Below are 26619 nucleotides of genomic sequence, written 5' to 3'. Positions count from 1 at the left end.
GATATTTATTTCATGAGACCAATATGTGAGAATGTGGTAATAGGAAATAGTTAAGTTGTGTGGCAAAATTTTTGGACATTTATAAAACCTGTCAAATTGGAAATTGGAAACTCTCTTTTTCAGGGAATATAGTACTTTACAGTATTGATCAACAGTTCAAAAACAAAATAAAAAGAAAAAAATGGGTTTGCCACTTAAAAATAAAAAGGGTTTCTTACATTGACTTGTGTTTTAATGCATGTTAAACTCAATGATATCTGAGATTATGAAGGTAAGATTTTTTTTTCTTTGCCAGCCTGTATTGATATGGACTGTGTGTTGGGAATTATTTTCTAAATTTTTCAAAAGGTTTATGAGCTAGTGGTGTGGGCTGACATAAACTGTTTTTAACTTTTGATTGAAAGCTGTTAAAGAATGGAACTTGTATGATTTGAAAAATATTAGTTTCATGTGGATGGATAAGTTTCAGACCATATATCCAAAGATCTGTGTTTCAGTGCCTGGTCAACTTTTCTCTATGGTTCAGAGGTCAGGTTAAACTGTGTGTTCCCCATAACTGGATGAGTAAGTTAGCTGCTAGGTTAGAGGAAGGCAAGGGAATAGGACCATGCCAGTTAAAGCACAGTGGTGTTCAAATTTTCAGATTGGGACCAAGTGAGGTGGTGCTGTGGTAAGGCATTGGACTCATATTCAAGAAGATGGAAATTTAGATCCTGTCTGCCCATCCAGATTTAGGATTTCAATGGTTTTCTGAAATAAATTTAGGTGAATGTCAGGAAGGCTACTTTGAAAAGGACACATCAGCATCGTCCCACATCCTTCCCCCATTGTGAGCTAGATCTCCACCTCTGTTGCTATTGTTGTCAGTGGGCTGCCCTTTCTTCTTCTTCCAGTTGGTGGGCAGCTTTCTCTTTTTTTCCCAAAAAAAACATAACAATTATGAATTTTTGAAGATGTAGGTAAAAATTGTAGTAATATAAATACATTCGTTTGCATGAGAAGTCTGGTGGTGTAAAATGTTTACTCTAAAATTAAGTAAAGATATATGAAATTATGTAAATAATGTACAGTATGTTGCATGAAACTGAAATTTGAACAGTGTAAAAATCAGAGAAAGAGGAAATTACTTGAAGTGCGTTACCATATACAGTTGTTATATTATAATTGAATGAACTGAAGACATAAACTGAAGTGCAGAGATTTGCAATAAAGTTGAAGGGAACACAATACATTACCAAGAAAAGATTAGGAGTTATGATTTATTGTAATGCAGTTAGGAATAGTTAATTTTGCAATAAAGAAAGAAATGAAAGTTTCAAACTTTAGATGAATATGAACATCGCAGTTTAACAGAATCATGAAATTTGTGTTATTAAAAAAGCAACTCGGGTCAACACAATGATGACTTGTGAAAAGCTCTTTCTCGATAAAAATTAAAAAAAAAAGAAAAAAAAGAAAAAAAAATGAATGTGCAATTTCTTTACATAATTTGTTTCAAACCCACACCATTTCTCATTTCACCAGCTATTGGTTACATTATTATGATGGTAAGATCTGTAGTTACTTATATATTGTGGTAGATAAGAAAATTTTACGTGTTAACCATGTGGCAAAATACTCTCCTCTTGGAGTGCTGTGATTTGCCAAAAACACGTTTCAACATCTTGAACTGTTCATGAGATACAATGGATGTTATGAATAGTTCACACTTGCCACATTTCATACCCAGCAATGTATGACCTAAAATGCACAAAACATAAACTCATAGTGACTCCTATTTTTAATTGCAAGCTATTCAATCTTAATTTTGAAGTGTCACAATAAATGATAGCTGCTTCATAATGGAGCTAACAAATGAGCCTATAAAATTTGAAAGATTGAATTTTTTATCTAGTAGTTTCTTTAAGATTGTTTGAGATAAGAGCGTAGAGCAGCTAGTGTGTGCACAGCTCTCTCTTCATATGGTTACTGCTGCATCTTGACTGGAGGTTGACCAGCATTCTCTGTGTGCACCCACAGGCACAAATAGCTGTGATTGACTCTCAGTGGCAAAAACCATAGAACATCCAGTTCCTTGAACAAAATTCTGTTTGCACTGACATTACCACTCTTATGATGATGGTGCAAGTAGTGAATCAGAAGAACCAGATTCGTGGAGACTGGAGGTATATAATATGGCCTCATGGAAGAAACACATGGAGTATTTGCAGCTGAATCTAAATGAAGATACATTTAGTGTTAGAATATTGTCCACAGTCTACAATCATGTTAGAGCAAAACTTGTGTTCTTCATTTACATTCATTCCTTGATGTGTGTGGCATATTATTTTGTAATTACTCAGTACAGGCAGAAAGAATACATTTAGTACCTTACTGAGTAATCCTGACCATACACAGTGATAGTTCATGCACTAGGGATCCTTACACTAACATTGCATTATCTATCTACTTACTTATGAGGTTTACAACTTGAATTTGTTTAAAGGAAGTAGCAGCACCTGTTCAGTGAACACAAGACAGTGGAACAAGTTTTACGTTTTGAGAACATTGTTAAGTACTGTATTGAGCACATTCTCAACTACTATTAAAAAAAATATGCACTGCTCCCTTATGTACTTTTCAACAATAGTGGAATGGCAAACTCTCCATTTGACGTTATCCTCACAAACTCAATTTCCCTGCAGTCATACTTATGGCCGACTTAATAGAGTTGTATGAATGTAATTGGCTGCAGTGAATTTCAATAGTCAACTGTATTATTCAGAGTTGAGTAATTCATGTATACTTCAGTGTATTATTACTGTTTAAAATCCCTAAAATATCTTGGAAATTATAAAACTGTTCTTGTGAAGATGATTCATGTTAATCAAATCCATCTGTCCTGAGCTGAGTATTCCATAATTGTCCATATCATTTCAAGATAATGCAACGATTGTCCCAACTTGCAGGCCATTGCTGACACGTTCTATTTTCTTAGCCTGTTGTTACTATAGTTGGGCTTGACCCAAAATAGATTTGAATACTGCAGTGTTTTATTAGGCATGGTCCTTAGTGGAGGTGGTATATCCTCTGCTTTTCTCTGGTTGTTATAGGAGTTTCTATAGTTTAATGTGGAACCAAACCATGATGCACCTTGGTATTTTTCATATAGACAGATGATTGCCAGAGATGGAAGGAGTGATAAATTACAGAAAAAAATTCCATAACTAATCGATAATTGAACTCCACACTTTGTCCATTATTAATATTTGTGCACTGAAGTAACTGTTGTGTGACATGTTGTTTATTGTTGTTGCTTCGACAGTTTCTACCATTTTTAAAATATCATAATTAATGATATTTCAGGCTTTTCTTTAACAAGTTCTCACTATTTTTCGACATAGTAGGTGATCAGTGTCATTAATACTGTGACTCAGCTGAATGAAAATTAATGAAAACTATATTGAAGTTTGTTTACAGTAACAACCCAGTAGAATAATAAAGATAACTGAGAACTGCTCGGCACTCATAAACAAGCAATAAAATTCCTTTTGTGCCAAAAATACGACTTGTAAGACACTTAGGAATTAATCTTTTGAACCAGAATCGCCAAATGCTAAGAGCTGATATTTTGAACTTTATGATGTTCTTTGAGCTCCTTGTATAGTATTGTATTGCATCAAAGCATTTTGAAATGGTCTTATTGTTCCAGTATTGATACCCCAGGCGTTATACAGCGCGTTTCCAATCTCTTCAAAGGACATCCTGAACTTATTGTAGGATTCAATACATTCCTTCCACCTGGATACAAGATTGAAGTTCAGTCAAGTGATCAGGTATGTAAATGCACTTGGGAGATTTTGACATGACGTATTAGCTTTATCGCATAAAATACTAGAGTGTATTAAGTGTACGACAATGCACTACTGCAAGTAGTGGCATAGTCATGAAAGTTTCCAGCAATCCAGGAAAGTATTTGCTTTATTTTTCTTCCACTTTCAGATGACAATGTTTGTTTGCAATCAGGTTATCAATTGTGATCTATAGTAATCAACCTCAGACCTAAAAGACATAAGCACATAGAGGTAGCCTAATAAAAAAACAAACTCCTAACCACATAAATGTAAAACAGAGGACAGCTATAAAGCAACTACACAACATATTCATGCCTGAGTAAAAATGTGTTGCATTACACATATCATGCTGTTACATGTGATTGTGTAGTCAAAATCATTAGCCAATTTGGCTTGATCAGTTATATAAAATTATAGCATCTGAAGAGCATCATTGAAGTATAAATACTGCACATGAAGATACACTCAGTTATACTGCTGTGCTGCGGCAAGTAACATGTCTCCATCCTAGCCCACTAGATGCTGCAGCACATCAGTTTACACGATTTTGCAGAAGTACATTCCTTATAATCAAGTGTACAAAAACTTAGTTCACATTTTATGAAAGGAAATTCAGAAGATAAGATGAAATGATTGTGCTGTCACGTCATAGAATAAATTTAATGGGAAAGAATGCTTTATTAAAACAAACATCTTTGTTAGAAGATTACGGAGTCTCTTTACACAACTGAAACAATTTAATTACAGAAAAAAATTACAGCTCACCAGCGAAAACTTTATCAAATGTGGACAATGTGCTCACACAAGATGCCCACCAGACAAGAGCTCACAGTTTAACCTCAGTAAAAGGGAAAGAAAATGTTATTGGATGCCACAGTATCACTGCCATGCATCATCCATACAACAACCATAATTATAAAGTATCAATACATTAAAATAGATGTTATAAAATTATACAGTCTAAAAAGATATATCTATTCCACATCAGGAATCCCATGCCACTGTAAATATAACTATTCATGATATTTCAAATGTTTGAGTCATAAATAAAACACATTTTTTAGTTGACAGGGCTGTGTTTGTGCATTCTGCTAGCTGATCAAGAATGGGTAAAATCACTTGCATAAAAGTAATGGTACAATGTTAAAAATGTTAATGAAAAACAGTATTATCTATTCTTGAGAGCATGAGTGATTTTTTATTGTCAAATAAATTAAGCAGTTTTGTGTACAATGCACAATATCTTTTTATAAGACAATCAGTATTAAAATACACATAGAGAAAAACAGAGGAAAATGTAGGAAAAAGAGAAAAACTCTACACCTTGATAAATAAAACCAAGAAAATACATTAACTCCCACAAAGTGTTCGACAAATTGGCAGCCTCCAAAAGCAATTCCCCCAAGAAGAACGATAAAATATTAAAATGTCATTGGACACAGGAGCCTAATTATAGCTTATCCACTTGTAAAACACGAAGTGTAACTAGCAAAAATGTGTTATTAAAATGTTTGTCAAAAAATTTTCGTAGTAAATGTACTACTTAAGATATTCAAATGATTGAATTATACAAATCTATATCAGTACTGGTAGGCTACTCTCTGCCAGTTCAATGGCCACTTGTGAACTCACAATTTTTTTTTTGAATAAAAGTGCTATTTGCCAAACATGTCATTGTCTTATGTGTGACACAGTAACATTAGATTTAAAATTTGGAAGAAATTATGCTGTGACATCCAGTGACATTTTTATTTCATTTCACTGTTGTGCCTGTGGTTTATTGCGAGTTCCTGTCTGGCAAGCATGTTGCATGAGCATATTGTTAACATTTGATAATGTTTTCACTAGTGAGCTGTAAGTCTTTCTGTAATTAAATTGTTTCAATCGTGTAACATATGTGTTTATTTTAATAAAGCTGGCTTTCCCGCTAAATGTATTATATGAGATGTAAGCACAGTCATTTCCATTTTATCTTCTACATTTCCTTATTTAAAATGTGAACTGAATTTTTATATACATCAGTATGAGGAATTTACTAATTTGAAGTCATGTAAACCGTGTGCTTGGGTTCTTGACACTGCAGTGTGGTAATACTTGAGTGTCACTTCATGTGCAATATTTAGGCTTCAGTGATGCTCTTTAAATACCATAATTTTATTTGTTTGACGAAGCCAAAATGGCTATGATTTTGACTGTACCATCACATGTTATAGTGTGAGATGTGGAATGCAACATATTTTTACTCTGGTATGGATATATTGTACAGTTGTTTATAGTTTTATAGTTTTTTGCTTTAAATTTTGTATGATTAGACATATTTTGCAAATTACGCTACCTCTGAGTGCCTATATTTTCTAGGTCTGAAGATGGTAATTATTGACCAAAATTAATAACCTGATTACAGATTCAACTGGAATTATAATAAAGTAAATAATGCAACAAGTATATTATGATATAAATTACATAAAATTACTTGTGCAACACCATGTAGCAGATGACTCTATCTGCCCTGCTGTGCCAGTGACATCAAAATCTCTTATTTTTAATTTGGTTATGAAGTGAAAATATCCAAGCCCGAACATGTAAATTTAACATTTTTCACGTTTTTGTCATATATATTCTAATTTGGTGAATTTCAGGGGCATTCATTCCAAGTATCAGTTTCAATGCCTAGCCCCAGTTCAGTGACTGCAGTACCTACACATGTGGCAGCTGGCATGGTGACACACCATTTGTCAATCCCAGCAAACCTCAACACCTCAGTGGCAGCTGGTGCAATACCAGCTACAGCTACACAATCAAGTCCTGTTGCTACTGGGATTGTGAAGCCAATTCATAGGTCAGTAAATCTATATAGATTGCTTTTATGTATGAAATATAGAGACCAAAGATAAATTTGAAAGTCTCAAATGTGAGCGTAAAATAATAAATTCAAAACTTAACAAACATAAATAAATGTTAACTATTAGATATACTAGGGACTGAACTCTGACTGTCATGCTTCCACAGTTAGAAATCCATCAATTTACTGATAAAAACAAAAGCCTTTAATGTGAGGAGGGAGTTTTCCATCCAGAATAGAAAAAAGGGAAATAGGCCACAGTCATGCGCCCCATTGTGCATGTGTTTAATCTTCAGTTTGTACAGCGTGTTTTCTTCTAAACCATCCTACTACATTTGAACTCTCTTTCTCTCTCCCCCTTCCCTCCCTCCCTCTCTGCTCCCCCTCCCTAGCTTCCTCCATCCCTCCCTCCCTCCCTAAGGCTGTACAGTCCTTGCCTCTCGGACCCTTTCTCAACACCTACACCCCTACTTAACTACTGCTCCTCACTCTCCATGGCTCCCCGCTCTCTGGCATGTGGCCTTCCTTGGAACTGGTGACTCAGGACACTGGGATACATCCATCAGCATGGGAACCAGGAGAGGAGTGGGGCTGATGTTCCTGGAAGCTGTGGGCTTCAACCCTGTTGAGGCTGTGGCAGGTTGGTGTTGTACCTGGCTCTGGGATGGCCGAAATCTAAGTCTGGAACAAATAATTATGGAAATCGGAGTAGGGGTATGGGACATAGATGGCTGAAATTGCTGCAAAACAACTGTAAAAAGGACATGGAAAAACTATATGAAGGTGGATGTGAAGGCAGGAGCACTTGGAAAGGAAAATTGCAGAGTACAGAGGGTGGAAGTGAGAGTGGGAACATGTGAAAAGTTAACCTGTTGGGACAGAGGACATAAATGAGTGCAGAAGCCTGGAAAATGGGAACTAATGATACTGTGAAGCCAGACGGGGATTCGGTAGCACTTGGGATGTATCTTAATGCTCACAGGGCAGACGGGTGTGGCTCGATGGCAGAGGTGAATGCGGGAACACTTGAAATTGAAGGGTATTGTACCTCTAGAGCATAGACAGGTGCAGGAACACCGAGGAAGGAAAATGATTGGGGCTGGAAGGTGTAGTTCACTGTGGAAGCACCAGAAAAATAGGAAAATGAGTACAGTGATCATGCTTGCAAAGGAAACTCAAAAAGTTTGCTAAGATTAGACATGGAAGACTGGATTAGACATTTTTTTGCATGGATAAGGCACAAGAATGGGCTAGGGGGTAGGGAATCGGCACAATTATGGAGGTGTGGTTCTGAGAGATATTGAAAGGACTGTGCGTCAGGGCAGATGTGGATGCAGGTTCAGAGTCTTATAAGGAGGAAACTGTTGCAGTGTTGTCGGGCAGTGGATTACCCTGCTACAGGAGTGTCAGGGGCCTTATCCAGGGTCGGACAGAGGTTGAATGCTGCTGGCCAAGGGTTCTGGTGCCGTGTAAGAAGCAGGAAGCTGTAGCAGTTACGTTCGGAAGTGGTTGACCCTGAAGAAGCATCTGGGATGGTAGCCGAGTACCCCAAGTACCATGGAGATGCTGACCAGCTGTTTCATAATGTGTCTCTGCTTCTGCTGTACATTGGATAGCAAAGATAAAACATGGGGCATATCTTCCATGTTGAGGATGGACAACTGGGAACTACACATGTTGGTGCAAAAAGTCACTGTCAAAGTCTTTGTGACATACGATTCACGTTGCCACAAAGACATTGTCTACCTAGGGTGAAAAACATGCATAAAAGTTTAACTTCACTGAAAAATATCTCGTCGTCACTTGCTGTTGGATGATACTTGGCACTGGAGCTGATGGAGGTACAGGGACTTGAAAAATCCTTATTGCCAATTGATGTGCGACTAAACTTGGCAGTGACAATGGAGCCAATGCAGGCATTTGAACCAAAAAATCTTCATCATCAACTGATATGTCTTACACCAATTAGGTGAAATCAGAACACAGTGCAGGTAAATGATGTAGAACAGTCCCATTAATAAATGCATCAACAAAAAATGCCTATTTGGAGAAAAGTTAACCACTAATGATAGTTTGTGAAAGTATGCACGTGATTAGCACTGAATTTGCACAAGTCCAAACTTAGGCTGAAGGCCTTCATAATGGAACAGTCAGAGTCTGCTATTCAGCTGGTCACAAAATAAGATACAGTCTAAAGATCACTAGGTAGTAGAACGGTGTTCCGAATAAAACTTAAGACCTACAGGTGCAGTCAGCACACGACCTGGAGCTTGGCGTAAGACTCACTTGGAATGGCATTGTGCCGTCCTTAATACCCAGGCCTTGTAGAGATACTAGAGCGACTATTTGCAATCATGTGATATGCAGAAACAAACATGTCTGACAGTTCATCAGTCATTAGTGGACCTTGCACTGCCACCTGGTGGCCTAGTCAGCATGTGTAGTTGAAGCTCTGTTGTATGTTGATGTAACCCCCTCCAGGTTAGGCTGCTTGTATACCACAGGTATGAGAGGGGTTGCAGGTCTGCCGGGCAAGCGGACTATACACCACACTTGTCCCCTTCCCCCGCTTTCTCTTGAACCCTGCTTCTCGCCTTGCTGCCCGCTTCTCGCCTTGCTGCCCGCTTCTCGCCTTGCTGCCCACTTCTCACCGTGCTGCCCACTTCTCGCCGTGCTGCTCCCCCCACCCTCTTTTCAACACTTTCTCTTGCCACTTCCTCTTGTCCTTCCCCCCCCTCACTTCCTCCCCACCTGTGCATCCTCTTGGACCCCCCCCCTCGCGCTTCCTCTTGTCCCCCCACCCCAGTGCTTCCTCTTGCCCCCCCCCGTGCTTCCTCTTCTCCCCCCCCCGTGCTTCCTCCTGTCCCCCCCCCCCCCGCACTTCCTCTTGTCCCCCCCCCTGCACGCTTCCTCTTGTCCCCCCCGCACTTCCTCTTGTCCCCCCCGCACTTCCTCTTGTCCCCCCCGCACTTCCTCTTGTCCCCCCCGCACTTCCTCTTGTCCCCCCCGCACTTCCTCTTGTCCCCCCCCCCTCGCACGCTTCCTCTTGTCCCTCCCTCCTTCCGCGCTTCCTCTTGCACTCCCCCCGCACTTCCTCTTGCACTCCCCCCGCACTTCCTCCTGCACTCCCCCCGCACTTCCTCTTGCCCTCTCCCCCCCCCCCCCCCCGCACTTCCCTTTTGCCCTCCCCCCCCCCCCCCCCGCACTTCCCTTTTGCCCCCCCCTTCCCCCCGCACTTCCTCTTGCTCCCACCCTCTCCCAACTTCCTCTTGCTCCCACCCTCTCCCAACTTCCTCTTGCTCCCACCCTCTCCCAACTTCCTCTTGCTCCCACCCTCTCCCAACTTCCTCTTGGCCCCCACCCTTCTTCCTTCTACACCCAACCCTCTTTGCCTTGCCCTCCCTCCCCATTTCCTCTTGCCTCCTGTTCTATTTCCTCTTGTGAAACACAACTGGCTCTTTAATCACACAAAGTATTGAGTAGTGTTGACAAGTTATGACTGGATTTGTGATTTCTTGTCAGAAGGTCGCAGTGCATAGTAATTGACACGACGTCAAGTGAAACAGATGTGATATCTGGAATTCCCAAAGGGAGTGTTATAAGCTTTCTGTTGTTCCTAATCAATATGAACAATGTAGGAGACAATCTGAGCAGTCCTCGTATATTGCTTGCGGATGATGCTGTAATTTACAATCTACTAGTCAGCAGAAGACCAAAATGAATAGCAAAATTATTTTGCACGACACAAATATCTTGTCAAAACATGGCATTTGACACAAAGCAATAAAAAGGGTGGTCTTTCATATCAATACTAAAAAAATTTGTTGAATTTTGGTTACATGATAAATCATAAGAATTTGAAGATTGTCAATCCAATTAAATATACAGGGGTGAAAGTTATGAACAACTTAAATTTGAACCATCACATAGAAAATGTTGTGGGGAGGCAAACCAAAGACTTTGTTGTATTGCCAGAACATTTAAAAGATGCAACAGATCTGCTAAATAGACTGTCAACACTAAACTTGTCCACCCTCTTCTGGATTATTGCTGTATGGTATTGAATGCTTAACACATTGAAAAAATCCATATAAGGGCAGCTCATGTTGTTTTATCATTAAATAGTCCAGAGAGTGTCACAAATATAGTACACACATTGGGATGGCGGTAATTAAAACAAAAGTGTTTTTTGTGTGGTGTGATCTTTTCACGAAATTTGAATCACGAACCTTCTTTTCTGAATGCCAAATTACTTTTTGATTGACACCTACATAGGGAGAAATTACCATTGTAATAAAATTAGAGAAATTAGAGTTTGCATGGAGGGATTTGAATGTTGATTTTTACCACATGATATTCGAGAGTGAAATGACCAAGAAATAGCCCAAAAGTGGGTTTGTGAAGCATTTAAGTTTGAATTGCTGAGTAGTCATGTAGATATATATTGGCACCATGTACTAGCCACCAGCAAGTCTCTGTATTTTACAACAATTTTCTAATGATCTCACCTTCCTCTGTACAACTGTATAGTTTTCAGACAACCTTGTAGAGGTATAAACATTATATGGCAGGTAATTGTGCATAAAATAATCATTAGTGGTCCAACCACACTATCATGAGTCGGTCCAGATGCAACTTCCACCTCTGGTTATGCCTTCCAATTTACAATGACATACTACTCTGTTTGTTGGAAAGTCTTCAATGCAATTCTATGTATATCTGGACATGTTGTGGTGGTGGTGGTGGTGGTGGTGGTGGTGGTGGTGGTGGTGGAGACGATGACAATGGCAGCGGCAGCAGCTTCTTCCAGTCCAAAGAGTGGTTTGATGCTGCTCCCCATGCTAGTCTAAACTGTGAAACCATTTTCTTCCCTGCATAATGACTGCAACCTACAGCCATCTGAACCTGCTTACTTTGCCCAAACTGTAGACTTCCTATACAATCTGTATCTGCTGTGACCCCTCCCCACCCCCCACCCCCACCCCCACACCCCCTCTCTGTTGTGCCACTCTGCCCTTACCACCAAACTGGCAATTCCCTGTTGCCTCAGATGTGCCTAATTGATTCTTTTAGTCAAGTTGTGCCTTTTTTTAAATTTATGCTAGGTATATATGTACTACCTAAAGTGATATACAATATTTGTGCCACACCAGGACTTGAACCTAGATTTCCTACTTATCGCGTGTGGTCACCTTACCAATTAGACTATCTGAGCACTGTCTCCGGACAAACCCAAACTTCCAAAAGTCACTGTGATTCTCTTCTCATAGATTATCAATCCATTTAACCACACTCGCACATCTTATGATTCCCATGCAGGATTTAGAATCAAGGCAATGAGAAGTCATTGATTATTTTTGTGATTTTTGTCATAGGACCATCTTCGCCTTGCATGCAACAGCTTCACAGGATTAGAAATAACAGACCAGCAGTTTATATTTTGTGACAAACTACAGTTTCAGTTATTGAAACTAAGTTGTAAGGCTCACGATAAGCAGGAAATTCGGATTCGTGTTCCGCTCGTGATAGTGAGAAACACGGGTTTGAGTCCTGTCTGGCTCAAATTTTCATTTGTTACTTTAGGTTTTACATCTATAACTATTACAGTTAAGTTTAACAGCAGGAAGAAATGTCAATATTTGGAACTGAAGTTTGTCACCAAATGTAAACATATAATTTTTTCTCACCAATTTCATTTAGTAATTATTTATATTATATATAATTTTTTTCTCACCAATTTCATTTAGTAATTCTTCATTGTTTATCCAATGTACCAACCTAATCTTCAGCATTCTGTTTTTCAGAAACACCTTTTTTGTAACTGCCAGTCTGCATTTTATATCTCTCCTACTTTGTCTGTTTTCAGTTATTTTGATGCCCAATCAGCAAAACTCATCTATTACTTTTAGTATCTCATTTGCTAACCTAATTACCTCTGCATGGTGTGATTTAATTTAACTAAATTGCATTTATCTTGTGTTACTTTTTTATATCCATCTTATGACCTCTTTCCAAGACATTATCCCTTCCATTTAACAGACCTTAAGAGTTCAAATTTCTCTTTTGTTTCCTATACTGCTTCCTCAATGTAAAGTAGAATGACATTAAAGATAGGCTACAACATTGTCTCACTCATTTCTCAACTACTCATACCCTTTGTCTCTTATAACTGCAGTCTAGTTTCTGTGCAAATCGTGAAAACTCATTTCCTCTCTGTATTTTATCCCTTCTACCTTCAGAATTAGTGTGTATTCAAGTCAGTATTGCCAAAGGCTTTCTGTAAATCTTCAAGTGCCATATATGTAATATTGCATTTCTTCATTCTCTCCTTTAAGACAAGTCATAGGGTCAGTATTGCCTATTGTGTTCCTCCATTTCTTCAGAACCCAGACAGATGTTCCCTGAGATAGGCTTCTTTCCATTCTTCTGTAAATAATTTTGCAACCATGCATTATTAATCTGATGGTTCTGCGCTCTTCACATCTATCAACACCAGCCTCCTGTGGAACTGGGATTAGTACACTCTTATTGAAGTCTGAGGTATTTTGCCTGTTTCATATATCTTGTATACCAAGTGGAATAGGTCTGTCATGGTATGTTCTCTCAAGGATATCAGTAACTCTGAGAGAATGTCATTTACTCCATGTACTGTGTTTCGACTTAGGTTTTTTAATATTGTGTCAAATTGTTTTCGTGCAATCATATTTTCCATCTCATATTTATGTACTTCCTCTTTCCTGTCCATGGTATTGTCTTCCAGTTTTTTCCTGTGTGTAGTCCTTCTGTGTATTCCTTCCATCTCACAGCTTTTCATTCTTTGCATAAGTCTGGCTTGCTATCTGTGATTATGATTTTCATATAGCTGCTTTGTTCACCTGCAAGGGTTTCTTTCAATTTCTTATATGCAACATGTATCTTCCTCACAGTCATGCTTGCTTCTACAGCTTTACATTTCTCTTTTAGCCATTCATGCAATTTTCACTTTCTGGTAATATCATTTTTCAACATTGTATTCCCTTTGGCCTATTTCATGTACTGCAATTTTATATTTTCATCTTTTGTCAATTAAATTGAATGTCTTACATGTTATCCAAGGATTTTCACAGAACCTTGTGTCTTTGCCTAGTTGTTTCTCTGCTACACTCACTACTCTGCTGCTTTCATTATACAATCTTCAAAATGACATATTGTCTTCTTTTGTATTCCTCTCCCCTTTCAGTGAATCGTGGCCCAATGCTCCCTTTGAGTCTCCCAGTAATCACTGCTTCTTTTAATTTATCCAGGTCCTATCTCCATATCATAAACTTCTCCAGTTTCTTCAGTTTCAATCTGCAACTCCTAACTAATAAATAGTTGTCAGTCCACATCTCACACTGGAAAGGGGTTTTGCAGTTTAAAATCATGTTTCAGTATCTCTGTCATATCATTATATAATCCATCTGAAATCGTGCAGTGTCTCCAGCTCTCTTCCACATATACAAATTCCTTTCATGCTTCTTAAGCAACGAATAAATTTTGCTCTGTGCAAAATTTTAGTTGGCACCTTCCTCTTTCATTCCTTTTCTCCAACCCATGTTCTCCTTTTGTTTTTCTTTCTGCTACTGTCAGATTCCAGTCCCACAGCACATTGAAATTTTTGTCTCACTAAACAATCTGAATTGATTTCTTTCATTCCATTGTACAGTGTTACAGTCTCCACATAATGTGTGCAGTTAGTAGGCATATAAACTTGTATTGCAGTGGTGGGTGTTGACTTCTTGCCCATCTTGACTGCATTCATATTACTGTTCATAGAAGTTCATCAGCATTCATATTTTTATATTCATTATTAGGCCTACTCCTGCATTACCTTTATTTGATTTTATATTGATAACCCTGAATGTTCCTTACATGCGCATTGTGTTTACTTGATGACAGTGCACAACTACATTGAATTTTTTCTTGAAGACAAAAAACGTTCATGTAGTGAAGGCTTTCACACACTTTAATTAATGGTGGATCTTCCTGCTTGTATGGTCGTAGTCTGTTAAACTGTTTTACTGCTGACATGTCGTCCAGAACTGCGTTGAGCATCTCGGAACTGGGAGCACACCTGAAGGTGTTCAGCCCAGCTCTGAATGAAATGTCAGAGACTTTACATTTTTATGGACCATGACCATACATCTTGGAAGATTCACTAACAATCAAAAAGCATTGCATCAGCTTGAACTTAACCATTCACTGTCCTCTGGTTATCTTCCCAGGCATTGTTGTTAAAGTAAATGCAATAAACTGTTGCTGTAAGAGGGGTTAGTGCTTATTTGGTAAAGAATATATTTAGTTTCACATTACATCCAGTGACCTTTCCACAGTTAAGTAGCTTCTGCATATTTGGTACAGAATATATTGAACTTCACATTAGATCCAGTGGCCTTTCCATAGTTGTGTGTCTTGAGCTGATCTGTAAAGTGCACACGCACTTATTTGTGCAGCTATCACTTTTGCAACAGCATGTTAGCCAAAAGTAGGAATTGTATTGTGAAGCAGTTTCTGCCTCCTGTTTATCACCTTCCATTTTGGTATCAATGAAATCAGCAAGTGAACACTTCTCACCTAGTTGTCCTGACACATATTTGACTTCATTCAGGATTTGCTTTTCAGCAAGGATTAAGATTCACCTGAAGCTGCAATACTCTTCTTTCTGCTTTTCTTTTTAATCATTTTGCAGAATAGTTGTTGAACTGCAATCACTTCTTCCCTTCCATGTTGTCTTTTGTGGCACAGATTTATCTAGAACATAGCCTGTAGTATGTAGGAACCTGTATCCTCCACATCTCCCTCCAGAGAGCAAAATGTTTGCTGTTGACTGCCCTGTTAGTTTCTAATCATTTTCTAGTTGAACTTGTTAAGTAGAAATTTTCTTCCTTCTTAACACTGTCTTCAGCAGCAGCATATTGGTGCCATTATACTCTTGTGTTGATAACCCTGTATGTTCTCTACACATGTATTTTATTTGCTTGATGGAAGTGTAGAGCCACATTGAAGTTTTGTAGAAGTAGTTATCTTACCACTTGTATGAATATCAAGAGCTCAGATGGAAACCCAGTTCTAAGCAAAGAAGGGAAAGCAGAGAGGTGGAAGGAGTATATAGAGGGTCTATACAAGGGTGATGTACTTGAGGACAATATTATGGAAATGGAAGAGGATGTAGATGAAGATGAAATGAGAGATACAATACTGCGTGAAGAGTTTGACAGAGCACTGAAAGACCTGAGTCAAAACAAGGCCCCGGGAGTAGACAACATTCCATTGGAACTACTGGCGACCTTGGGAGAGCCAATCCTGACAAAACTCTACCATCTAGTGAGCAAGATGTATGAGACAGGCGAAATACCCTCAGACTTCGAGAAGAATATAATAATTCCTGTTCCAAAGAAAGCAGGTGTTGACAGATGTGAAAATTAACGAACTATCAGTTTAATAGGTCACAGCTGCAAAATACTAATCCGAATTCTTTACAGACGTATGGAAGAACTGGTAGAAGCTGACCTCGGGGAAGATCAGTTTGGATTCCTTAGAAATATTGGAACACGTGAGGCAATACTGACCTTACGACTTATCTTAGAAGAAAGAATAAGGAAAGGCAAACCTACATTTCTAGCATTTGTAGACTTAGAGAAAGCTTTTGAAAATGTTGACTGGAATACTCTCTTTCAAATTCTAAAGGTGGCAGGGGTAAAATACGGGGAGCGAAATGCTATTTACAATTTGTACAGAAACCAGATGGCAAACAACAGTTGGGATAGTGTGTAGTGAACTAGGCAGATTTGGCTTTGAAAATAGTCATATTTACCTCTGATAAAAAGTATGGACATAAACTCAAGTCATAGAATATGATTTGCATCACCTGTTGACCTTTTTACATTATTCTGAAGTATTCAAAGATTCAACTACATGTCATTTGCCAGTCAACTTGTTGTTTGCAATAGAGAAGTCAAACACAGCTCTGAACCCTTGATAGAAAATAAGTTATTGAAATCTATGTGAGTAGAGTGACATGAAATTTTACACAGTAATTAACAGAAAAGTAAGTGAAGCTGTATTTCTTTTAAAACAAGGATAGTGAAAATCGTATGGAAAAATCAAATGTTTTATGTGACATAAGTCATTATTTTAGGTCCAGAAAAAAATTTGTATGATTACACAGGAAGATGGAAATGAAGAATGTGAAGAGTGGATGAAAAATTTGACCAAATCAGATACGTAACACACTCAGATAAAAGATTGTCTATGAGAATTCAGGGAATGTGACCACAGGTGAAATAATCAAAGATTTCTTCATGTAAAATCTGCTGTCCCCATACATTCAGCTGCTTCACTGTTGAGGTTTAATAATATGTGCTAGACAAAAGAAGAGTGTCTGTGGTAAGGAAAAACAACCTGTGGTCAGTGAAGTCCATAACCTGGCCATGGTATTTCTCCTTCCAGCCAATAAGGTGAGCAGAAGTAATTTTGATCACATCTGGAAAGAGTAGTATCCATGGATTCCTTTTCACTATACACAGTAAATGAGATTTCAAGTTTGTTACATTTAAATAATAATTACTACCATACATAATTAATCAATTAACATTTCTTGAGAGTATATTAAATTTTAGGGTCTTGCATTGAGCAAATCTGCCATTCTTCAGGCTTTTCCAGAGAGACGACACATGCTGTACCATCGAGATTCTGCCAGTTATTCATGTCCTTTTGCATGATATTTCAACTGCTTGACTTGCGGTCTTCTCCAAGTGCTGTCTGATACTGATTCCAGTGTGGAACAAGTCTGGTAGTTATGCCTATGGTGTGCTACATGCTCCGTCTGCGGTCCACACAATGACAGGCACTCTGTCTGTGGTATGCACCAACCAATAGCAGTAACTGTAGTGTTTTCTTCTATCTGTGGCTGTTCTGAATGCTGTGCACATACTGCGTGGTTGTTATCCATTGTGAGTCTTGCTGTATGAAGTTCTGAATGGCACCCAATTCATGCTAGAAATTTTATCTTCCAATTGTTGTCATTTAGGCCCTCCTGTTACGGTGGTGTGCCATTTTAGGCATTCCATACAAGATCTGTGCCCACCAGCCGCAGCTGCAATGTTATTTTCAGGCCACTGGTGTTCAAATCGTTGCTCGAGACTTGATAGGATGTCCTCAGGTATTGGGTCTGTCATCTAAGGTACTGTTTCAAGTGCGTTCTTTGTTATACTTAGTGGGCTGTTTTCTCTATCTCCATCTTCATACTAATGTCCCCTAAGTCCTGTTGTTGCCTTTGTTGCGTCTTCAGAAGATTGAGTGCCGGGTGCCAGGCAGAGCTCAGCTGGAAGCTGGTGTCCCAGTTTATGAAATTCTCTGCGACCTTAATCTCGATAGATTCCTTGATGATGCTGTCCCAGCATCTCAATCTTTGTGTTAGACTCTTTGCATCATTATAGTTCATAGAATGACTGAGTTCTAAACAATGCTTGGCAATCAATGACTTTGTTACCTGTCTCATTGTAGTATGCCGTTGGTGTCAACGGTCCCAGTCATCTGGCTGATGTATGCCATACCACATTCACTTGATATATGCTAAATGCCCAGTTTTTGTAGACCTAGGTCATCTTTCTCACTCTCTAGTAGAGCCTTAATCTTGGTGGGTGTCAGTTGATCTTGGGCCGATGTAAGTCCTGTTCTTCAAATCTCTCCATGAAGAGTTAGGTCATCACCAGTGAGAGGGGGGCTGCCCATTGCCACCCCTCCCATTTGCTTGTAGAATTGACCCCCATATAGAAAGTAAGTTGAGGTCAATAATTGTCTGAATAAGTCCAGGAGAGTACTGTCGAATGTTTCCCCAATCATCTTGAAGTGAATAGTTCAGTGGTATGCTGGTGAACAGGGAGACCATGTTGAAACTAACCATGACGTCAGAGTCCGTGATCTGTAGCTGCCTGAGGTTAGGTGTTCTAGGAAATCCTCTGAGTTGCGTATGTGATGGGCACACTTCCCCACACATGGTGAGAACATCTTGTAAGCAGTAAGCTCCACCAATTTTGCTGACAATTTGATGTAGAGGAACCCATTCCTCATGCACCTTAGGCAGGCAATAAAGTGTGGATGGTACCGGTGCTTTTGCCCTTAGCTGGTTAACAGTCTTTTCTGGAAGGCTGATTTCCTTTAGAACAGCCCTATTCTTCCTATCCTACCTCGTCTGTGGGGTCCCTTTCTACTGGTCTGTATGCCGGATCATCCAGAAGCTGTCACACCTTACAATCATAATCTGCGTTCTGTAGGACGACGGTAACATTCCCCTTATCTGCTGGTAACACCACAATGCTGTCATCTTCCTGGAGTGGTTTGGGGTCAACCTCTCTTCACCAGAGATATTTGAGTTGTGCAACTTGGTTTTGATGAGCGCCATACACGTCGCTCGTCGGACTAGTTCAACCTCGCTGGCAGGAAGTTTCAGAGCCATTTGCTCCACTACACTGATGAAAGCTGCAAAAGGAACATAGCTCTGGCTAACTGCAGAATTAAGACCCGTGCACAGTACTTTCAGGGTGGGTGCAACAAATATATTCTTGCTCAAGTTGACAGCCATGTGAGTGTTCTCGTTATACTGCGACCTTGTTGTTAAGACGTTCAAACTCAGCTAGTTGATAGGACACTTATTTATTCCTCAAGCACTCTGCTAGGGACCAGGAGGTACCATCAACTTGTGCCATCAGTTCAGTCCCAGTCGTGTCTGGTTACAGATTTTGCTATGAAAAGGTGTAGACACAGCAACTCCCTGGATGTCACAGCAATTTGGCGGCTCATATTACTCTCTCCCTGACTAATGCTAAGCTCACTTAATGTTTCACTCTTTCTGGCTGCTCTGGAATTTATGTGATGTTTAATTCTAGCAAATACTGGAACCACCTCCTCCTCTTGGCGTCTCAGCAGGAAACAGAGAGGACTGATCAGTCTCACCTTCCTTTGTCAAAGCTTATCCAGCTTTCTGATATTCCAATACATTTCTTCCCTGGAAAATCTCGTGACATAGTTCTTCAGGATTTTCCAATAAGGCATTGTCATGTTGAACATTCGGGTTTCTGCAGGTTATTCATATCTTTCTTGCACAATATTTCAACTGCGTGACTCGCAGTCTTCTTTAGGTGCTGTTCGATACTGATTCCACTGTGGAATAAGTCTGGTATTTGTGCCTGTGTTGTGCTAGATGCTCTGTCTGTGGTCCATACTGTGTCAGGTGCTCTGTCCATGGTATGCGCTGACCAATAGTAGTGACTGTAATGTTTCCTTCTAGCCACAGCTGTTCCAAATGCTGAGCATACACTTTGTGGTTATTATCCATTGCCAATCTTGCTGTATGAACTTCAGAGTGATGTCCAAGTTGCACTAGACATTTTATCATCTGACCGTCATAATTTAAGCCGTCCTGTGATCTAAGACGTGCTTTTGCTGTGGTGTGCTATGTCAGGCATTCCGTACAAGGTCCTGTCTGCTAGGAGTGGCTGCTGATGTTCAGATTGCTGCTTGAGACTCAGTACAATGTCCTCAGGTATTGGTCTGTCATATGAGGTACCATTTCACATGCCTCATTTGTTACGTGCACTGGGCTGTTTTCTCTTGCTCCATCTTCATACTTGTGTCCGGTGGGGTCTTGATGTTGCCTCTGTTGTGTCTTCAGAAAATGAAGTGCTGGGTTCCAGGAAGAACTCAGCTGGAAACCAGTGTCATGGTTAATTAGATTCTCCATGACCTTAATCTCAATAGATTCTTTGATGACGCTGTCCCAGTACCTCAATGCTTGTGTTGGAATCTTGGCACCATTAGAGTTCATAGAATCACTGAGTTCTAAACAATGCTTGGCAAACACTGACTTGGTTGCCAGTCTCAGTCTGGTGTGTCGTCATGTTTGTTGGACCTGATGTCAACTTTGTACAACAAGATTGACAACAGATAATAACCACAAAGTATGTGCACAGCATTCTGAACAGCAACTGATAGAAGAAAAGCCTATAGTTGTTGCTGTTGGTCAGCACATACCACGGGCAGAGCATCTGACATGGTGCGGACCGCAGACAGAGTGTCTAGCACAACACAGGCATAAATGCCAGACTCATTCCACACTGGAATCGGTACTGAACAGCACCTGAAGAAGGCTGCGAGTCACACAGTTGAAGTATTGTGCAAGAAAGATGCAAATAACCAGCAGAAACTTGCTTGTGCAACATGACAAATCTGTTCTTGTACATAATACACATTTTAATGCATTTCATGCTTTAAGGATTCTAAAAAGTGTGCCGATGATTAAAACATGTGGTTGATCCGGACTGAAAGGAAAAAATACACTGTCACAGAAATATATAGTTGGAACGATGTGTAAACGAATGGTATTGCCCTAGTTCTGGCAATGACAGTGTGCAGTCACCTTCGTGGTCGCTTCTTCCGTGATGTGCTGCAAACAGACATGTGCAAGTCAACCTCATGTACAGAGTGCCTTGCGGGAAGCCCCCTCACCTATCCAAGCCCAGCACATGTTTCTGCTGAACATTTTAAAACAAGTGGTCGTAGTGAATTAATACACCCGTGTGATAACATAATGAAAATTTTACACTGAGGTGACAAAAGTCATGGGATAGTGGAATGCACATATAAAGATGGCAGTAGTATCATGTACACAAGGTATAAAAGGGTAACGCATTGGCGGAGCTGTCATTTGTACTGAAGTGATTCATGTGAAAATGTTTCCGACGTGATTATGGCCGTGCAACAGGAATTAGCAGGCTTTGAATGCAGAATGGTAGTTGGAGCTAGATGCATGAGACATCCAATTTTTTTTAAATCATTAGGGAATTCGATATTTTGAGATCTACAGTGTCAAGAGTGTGCTGAGAATACCAAATTTCAGGCATTACTTCTAACCGCAGAGGACACAGTGGCAGATGGTCTTTACTTAATGACTGAGAGCAGTGGTGTTCGCGTAGAGTTGTCAGTGCTAACAGACAATCGGCACTGTGTAAAATAACCACAGAAATCAATGTGGGATGTACGAAGAACAAATTGACATTAATGGGCTGTAGCAGCAGACAACTGATGTGAGTGCCTGTGCTAACAGCATGATATCACATTCAGCACTTCTTCAGGGCTTGTGACTTGATTGATTGGATCCTAGATGACTGGTAAATCGTAGCTTGGTCATATGAGTCCCAATTTCAATTGGGAAGAGCTGATGGTAGGGTTCGATTGTGGTGCAGACCCCATGAAGCAATGGACCCAAGTTGTCATCAAGGCACTGTGCAAGGTCATGGAATGGACTGATTATTGGCTGGAAATGGTTATGTTTGACTCTTTGGAGTCCATTTGCAGCCATTCATGGATTTCACATTCCCAAACTATGATGGAATTATTATGAGTGAGAATGCGTGGTGTCACCAGGCCACAATTGTTCACAATTGGTTTGGAGAACATTCTGGACACTTTCAGTGAATGCTTTGGCCACCCAGAGCTCCTGACATGAGTCCTATCAAAAATTTATGGGACATACTTGAGAAGTCAGTTTGTGCACAAAATCCTGCACCGGCAACTCTTTTGAAATTATGGACAGCTATAGAGGCAGCATGGCTCAGTATTTCTGCATGTTCTTCCAACAATTTGTTGGGACCATGCCACGTCAAGTTGCTGCACAATGCCCAGAAAAAGAAGGTTTGGTACTGTATTAGGAGGTATCCTACGAGTTCTGTCACCTCAGTAAATCTTAAGATAAAGAAAAAGGGAATAAAGCAAGCAAAAGGCAGAGATCACCTCACAACCCAGAAAAAAATATAAAAAATATGTATCTGTGACCTATAGTTGAAAAACTTTCAGCAAAATTAAGAGATGCTTTTGTAAAACAAATGTAAAATAGATTTCTGATCTAATAATGTACTAAAACTCAGGCTGTTGCATAAAATTGGTAAGGGTAGAAATATATTTTGAAATTCAAAACTTTATTCATTGAGCACACGTACTCCTAAAATAAAACCGTTTTTGCGATACATGTTGCAACATAGAAGTGCTCTTTCTTGAACGTTGGTCATAACTTGGACATCTTACACAGAGTGCAATATTGACAGTTCCTCAATGTCTTAGTACAACTCTAAATTTTCTGTAACTAAAAGAAAAATCCAGAACTAACACTGAATTAACAGAGTGAATTATATTGTAAAGCTTATTTCAGTAGTTGTGAGAGACTTGTCAGGGTAATGGTGGTTGCTTGTGAATCTCCAAACTGATTTGTGAGGGGGGAGGGAGGTGGGGGGAGGTATGATGGGACAGAGGAAACGTATTTACTGTGTTCGGATTGGTGAGGGGCCATCTCCTGTGACGCCATCTCCCCTGCCGTGGTTAATGGTGACTGTTCACAGCACAGCATGTAAGAAGTGGCCCCAGAGGGAGTGAGCTGTGTTCGCTTACAGCAACACCATCAGTTTGGACATAATATGCTGTTCTTACTGTAGCTTTTTGTGACTCTGTTTAAGTTTCTTAAACCTCTGATCACCTACATTGTTAGTTATGGTTACACCTTTTATTATTCTTAAAGCATGTAATGCGCCCAAAAACATATATACTGTCTGCCGTCTACATTGCAGGGCAATTACCCTGGAACCCAGTACCAGATTCAAGCTGCTAATCTGACAGCTTCAGGGGTAACAAAATTTTATTTTCGATGTGTCACCTAATTATTGACCAAATTTAAAAATTTAGAATGCTGTCATAATCTAAGCATTAAGAGTTATTACCTTACATTAAAAGTTTAACACAATAAGACAAGAATTACTGTTAGAATCTGTGTGTTTGTCTTTAGATGGCGTAACTGACGGTACACAAATACTCAGACTTTATTCACCAGATCATCCAATATTTGAGAATGAGAGCACTTGATGACTTCCGAACAAGTGTCCGCACAATTTTGAACCTTTATGAAATTTTTTGCTTACTAACCCTCCTCCGCCCTGGTAAAATAATGATAGGAAGAAAGTTTATCACTTACTACATTTTCGTTGTTCATGCAGTCATGGTGTATACAGCCCGGGAAAACCGGGAGATCTGGGGAAAACCCGAGACTCTTTTCATCCCGGAGAAAACCAGGAAAAACTCAGGAATTTTTCATAATTCCGGGAATTTCTCGTTTTAGTTTTCAGTTAAATTTTTGTAGTTTTTACTGGTATGCATGGATACTTTAAAAAAGGATATTACTGTATCCAGCAACTGCAGAATAATACTGCAACAATGAAACGTGAATGAGAAAAAAAAAAAAAGAAAATAAAACATAAATCGCAAAGGAAATGTAAACGAAAATAAAACATAAATCGTAAAGGAAATGTGCCTTATACAACAACACAACACATACAAGCGGTTGCCAACACAAAAAAGTGTCATTTCATAAGAACAAATTGCCTCCGATGAGTGTTACATCACAACTATTTAGATTTGTTTTAGCAGTTACAAGTGGGCTCATGCGCATGCGCAGTTGAGTGGAGTATGAGTAGTACCTTCTCCCATTTCTGGCTACAGAAATGGGGCTATGGCTGTGTAAACAGTCGCAGCAAGCAGCTAAAAGCATCCGGGAAAAATTTTACTGCCGCACCCAAGCTGCCATATTCATGCATGCGCAGCAGGCTGGATGTATGGGGGGGGGGGGGGGGGGGGGGGGGGGGCAAATTCGGGTTCTTGAGGAGAAAAAAACCTTGTTTCGCAAAGCGCACATTGGTCTATCAATTACTCATATGATTTTGATGTGCATCCTTGTTGTTTTCTGAACACCCTCTGTAAGTTGATTTCTGGATGAATCATAAACTGTGTGTGGTAGCCGTGCGGTCCGAGGCGACTTTTCACGGTTCACGCGGCTCCCTCTGTCGGAGGTTCGAATCCTCCCTCGGGCATGGGTGTATTTGTTGTCCTTAGCATAACTTAGTTTAAGTAGTGTGTAAGCCTAGAGACCAATGACATCAGCAGTTTGGTCCTATAGTTAAATAAATACAAAAAATCATAAGTTGATTTGTGAATGGGTGCGTAGTGTTCGTGATGTCTCTGTCAGGGGAATCCTCGCCGTATTTAGAAATAAACTTTCCTGCAGGCAAAAGGGGACCGGGCTATACAAGCTGAGTGGAATAAAGCCGAACGAGTGAATGCCAATAACTGTCTGATTATGTTGTTGATTGGGTTTGCGAATAATCAGTGTTGTTATAATTACTAGGGAAACCCGTAGATTCGGACTACCAGAGTGGAAATAAATCACTAACAGGAATAACAGTTAAGAAAGATTACGTATTATCTTCTCGGAGTATACAGGAAAATGAAATGTTGTTAGCAATTTTTTGGCCAGGCCGCTACACTAGTAAGGGCCAACAATGAAACGTGAATGAGGGGGGGGGAAAAAAAAACCCACCGAAAATAAAACATAAATCGCAAAGGAAATGTCTAGCAGCCGCTTAAGTTCTATTCTGGAAGTAACGTGGAAAATGTTTTGTGCGAACATAACAATGCCTAACTGGAGAATTATCAGGGATAACTAGACCGGTGATTCTGGCATGGTAAGTGAAGTTAACCGGCGAAGAAGTTTTGACAAAGGCAGGAATAGTTCCAGAATTAGTCATGACAAGATTGTTTGTTGAAACGAGGAAGGAGAAGAAACGGGGACATCACACAAATTAGGGAAGAATATGAGGATTCCAAATTTATATAAAAATTTCGTACTACTCATTTTCAATCTCGTGCTCGAAACACTGAAGCGTATGAATGAAATATGAAGCTGTTTTCTAGCATAAAGCTTTTTGCTTGTAGTAGGCCTAATAGGAATAATATGTGGGTCTTCGTGAATTATATTCTGTCATGTTATAAAAATGATCATTTGTGCCAAAACATTCTTGTTTATTTGGTGTGTGTGTGTTACAATTCCTGCAGTATAAGAAAGGCCTATTTTTGTTTTATCTAGCAGACATTGACAAAATAGACGGAACAAATCAAGAAACCACACCAGTCTTGAGTACTATTTCCATTAACAGCTTACGCAATATTTGTCAATGATATTTCAATTTTTCATGTAGCAAACCGTTTGACGAACTTTGATTAGGTAATAGATTCTTTCACAGAAAGGAAAGGATGCCATGTAAAACTGTAGCAAGATTAGAGAGAAAACAATGCTAGGAGCTAAGGATTGAAGAAATGTGTACTGTATTGTTTGTCTCTTGTATTTACTGGTTTTATGTGACCTATATTTAATTTTATGTCACCCAAAACAGAAATTTATTAGCTAACAGGCAATAAAGAGTGCAAATTTTCTGAAGAGTTCTTGTTCTCCCGATTACAAGGGAGCAGCAGAGACATGACAGGACATTTTAATTTCCACTGTAGTGAATATAGTTTGATGGCATCCAGTACAAAATATACACGTTTCAATTCCACAGAGCGAAATACAGTGACATGTGATAGAAGAATGCTGTTCGAAGAGGGGTGGCACTGCACTCTGGCACACTTAAGACCAAATAACATGTCTTACATTTCCTCGAACATATATGTTTTATGTATCAGACTCCTCCGGTTTGGAAATATCGTAGATCCGGGGCTGATGCTCAGAGCAGTCCGAGTTATAGTAGGGAAGTGTGTAGTCTCCATATGACCCGTGTTTACATTGTGGTTATGCTGTTTCCTGTTCGTTTACTGCTCTCATGTCAAATGAAAATAAAATGGATTTCTGTGGCCGGGAGCTTTCAAGTGAATTAAAATACATTCACATAATTACAGAAGGCTAATATACGTTGTTAGTTTCAGATTTCATTTTATTTTCACTTTTCTGACAGCCATACATTAATCGACTTGTAAAACAATGAAGTTATTTTTGTCAGTTTGCTAAAGAAATTTGAGTTTTATTAATCTTTTACACTCAGGCAGTCAATGTGT

The 26619-nt window shown here is 39.4% G+C and overlaps 1 protein-coding gene across 1 annotated transcript in view; it reads left to right on the top strand.

Moving 5' to 3' along the window:
- The window catches only part of LOC126297921 (uncharacterized), a 264238-nt gene that overhangs the window by 84890 nt on the left and 152729 nt on the right, over nt 1-26619 (top strand). The window contains exons 5-20 of the mRNA XM_049989236.1: nt 3692-3815; nt 6473-6672; nt 7316-7515; nt 7576-7714; nt 7996-8172; nt 8292-8415; nt 8523-8644; nt 9157-9346; nt 11946-12008; nt 12051-12216; nt 15013-15167; nt 19328-19448; nt 20237-20357; nt 20894-20976; nt 21084-21248; nt 22888-22919. Coding sequence (XP_049845193.1) covers nt 3692-3815; nt 6473-6672; nt 7316-7515; nt 7576-7714; nt 7996-8172; nt 8292-8415; nt 8523-8644; nt 9157-9346; nt 11946-12008; nt 12051-12216; nt 15013-15167; nt 19328-19448; nt 20237-20357; nt 20894-20976; nt 21084-21248; nt 22888-22919 — 2182 coding nt within the window. The remainder of the gene's footprint in view (nt 1-3691; nt 3816-6472; nt 6673-7315; nt 7516-7575; nt 7715-7995; nt 8173-8291; nt 8416-8522; nt 8645-9156; nt 9347-11945; nt 12009-12050; nt 12217-15012; nt 15168-19327; nt 19449-20236; nt 20358-20893; nt 20977-21083; nt 21249-22887; nt 22920-26619) is intronic.

This window comes from Schistocerca gregaria, chromosome X (assembly GCF_023897955.1).
Source record: "Schistocerca gregaria isolate iqSchGreg1 chromosome X, iqSchGreg1.2, whole genome shotgun sequence".
Classification (NCBI taxonomy): Eukaryota; Metazoa; Arthropoda; class Insecta; order Orthoptera; family Acrididae; genus Schistocerca; species Schistocerca gregaria.
This window is presented reverse-complemented; position numbering and strand designations above follow the sequence as displayed.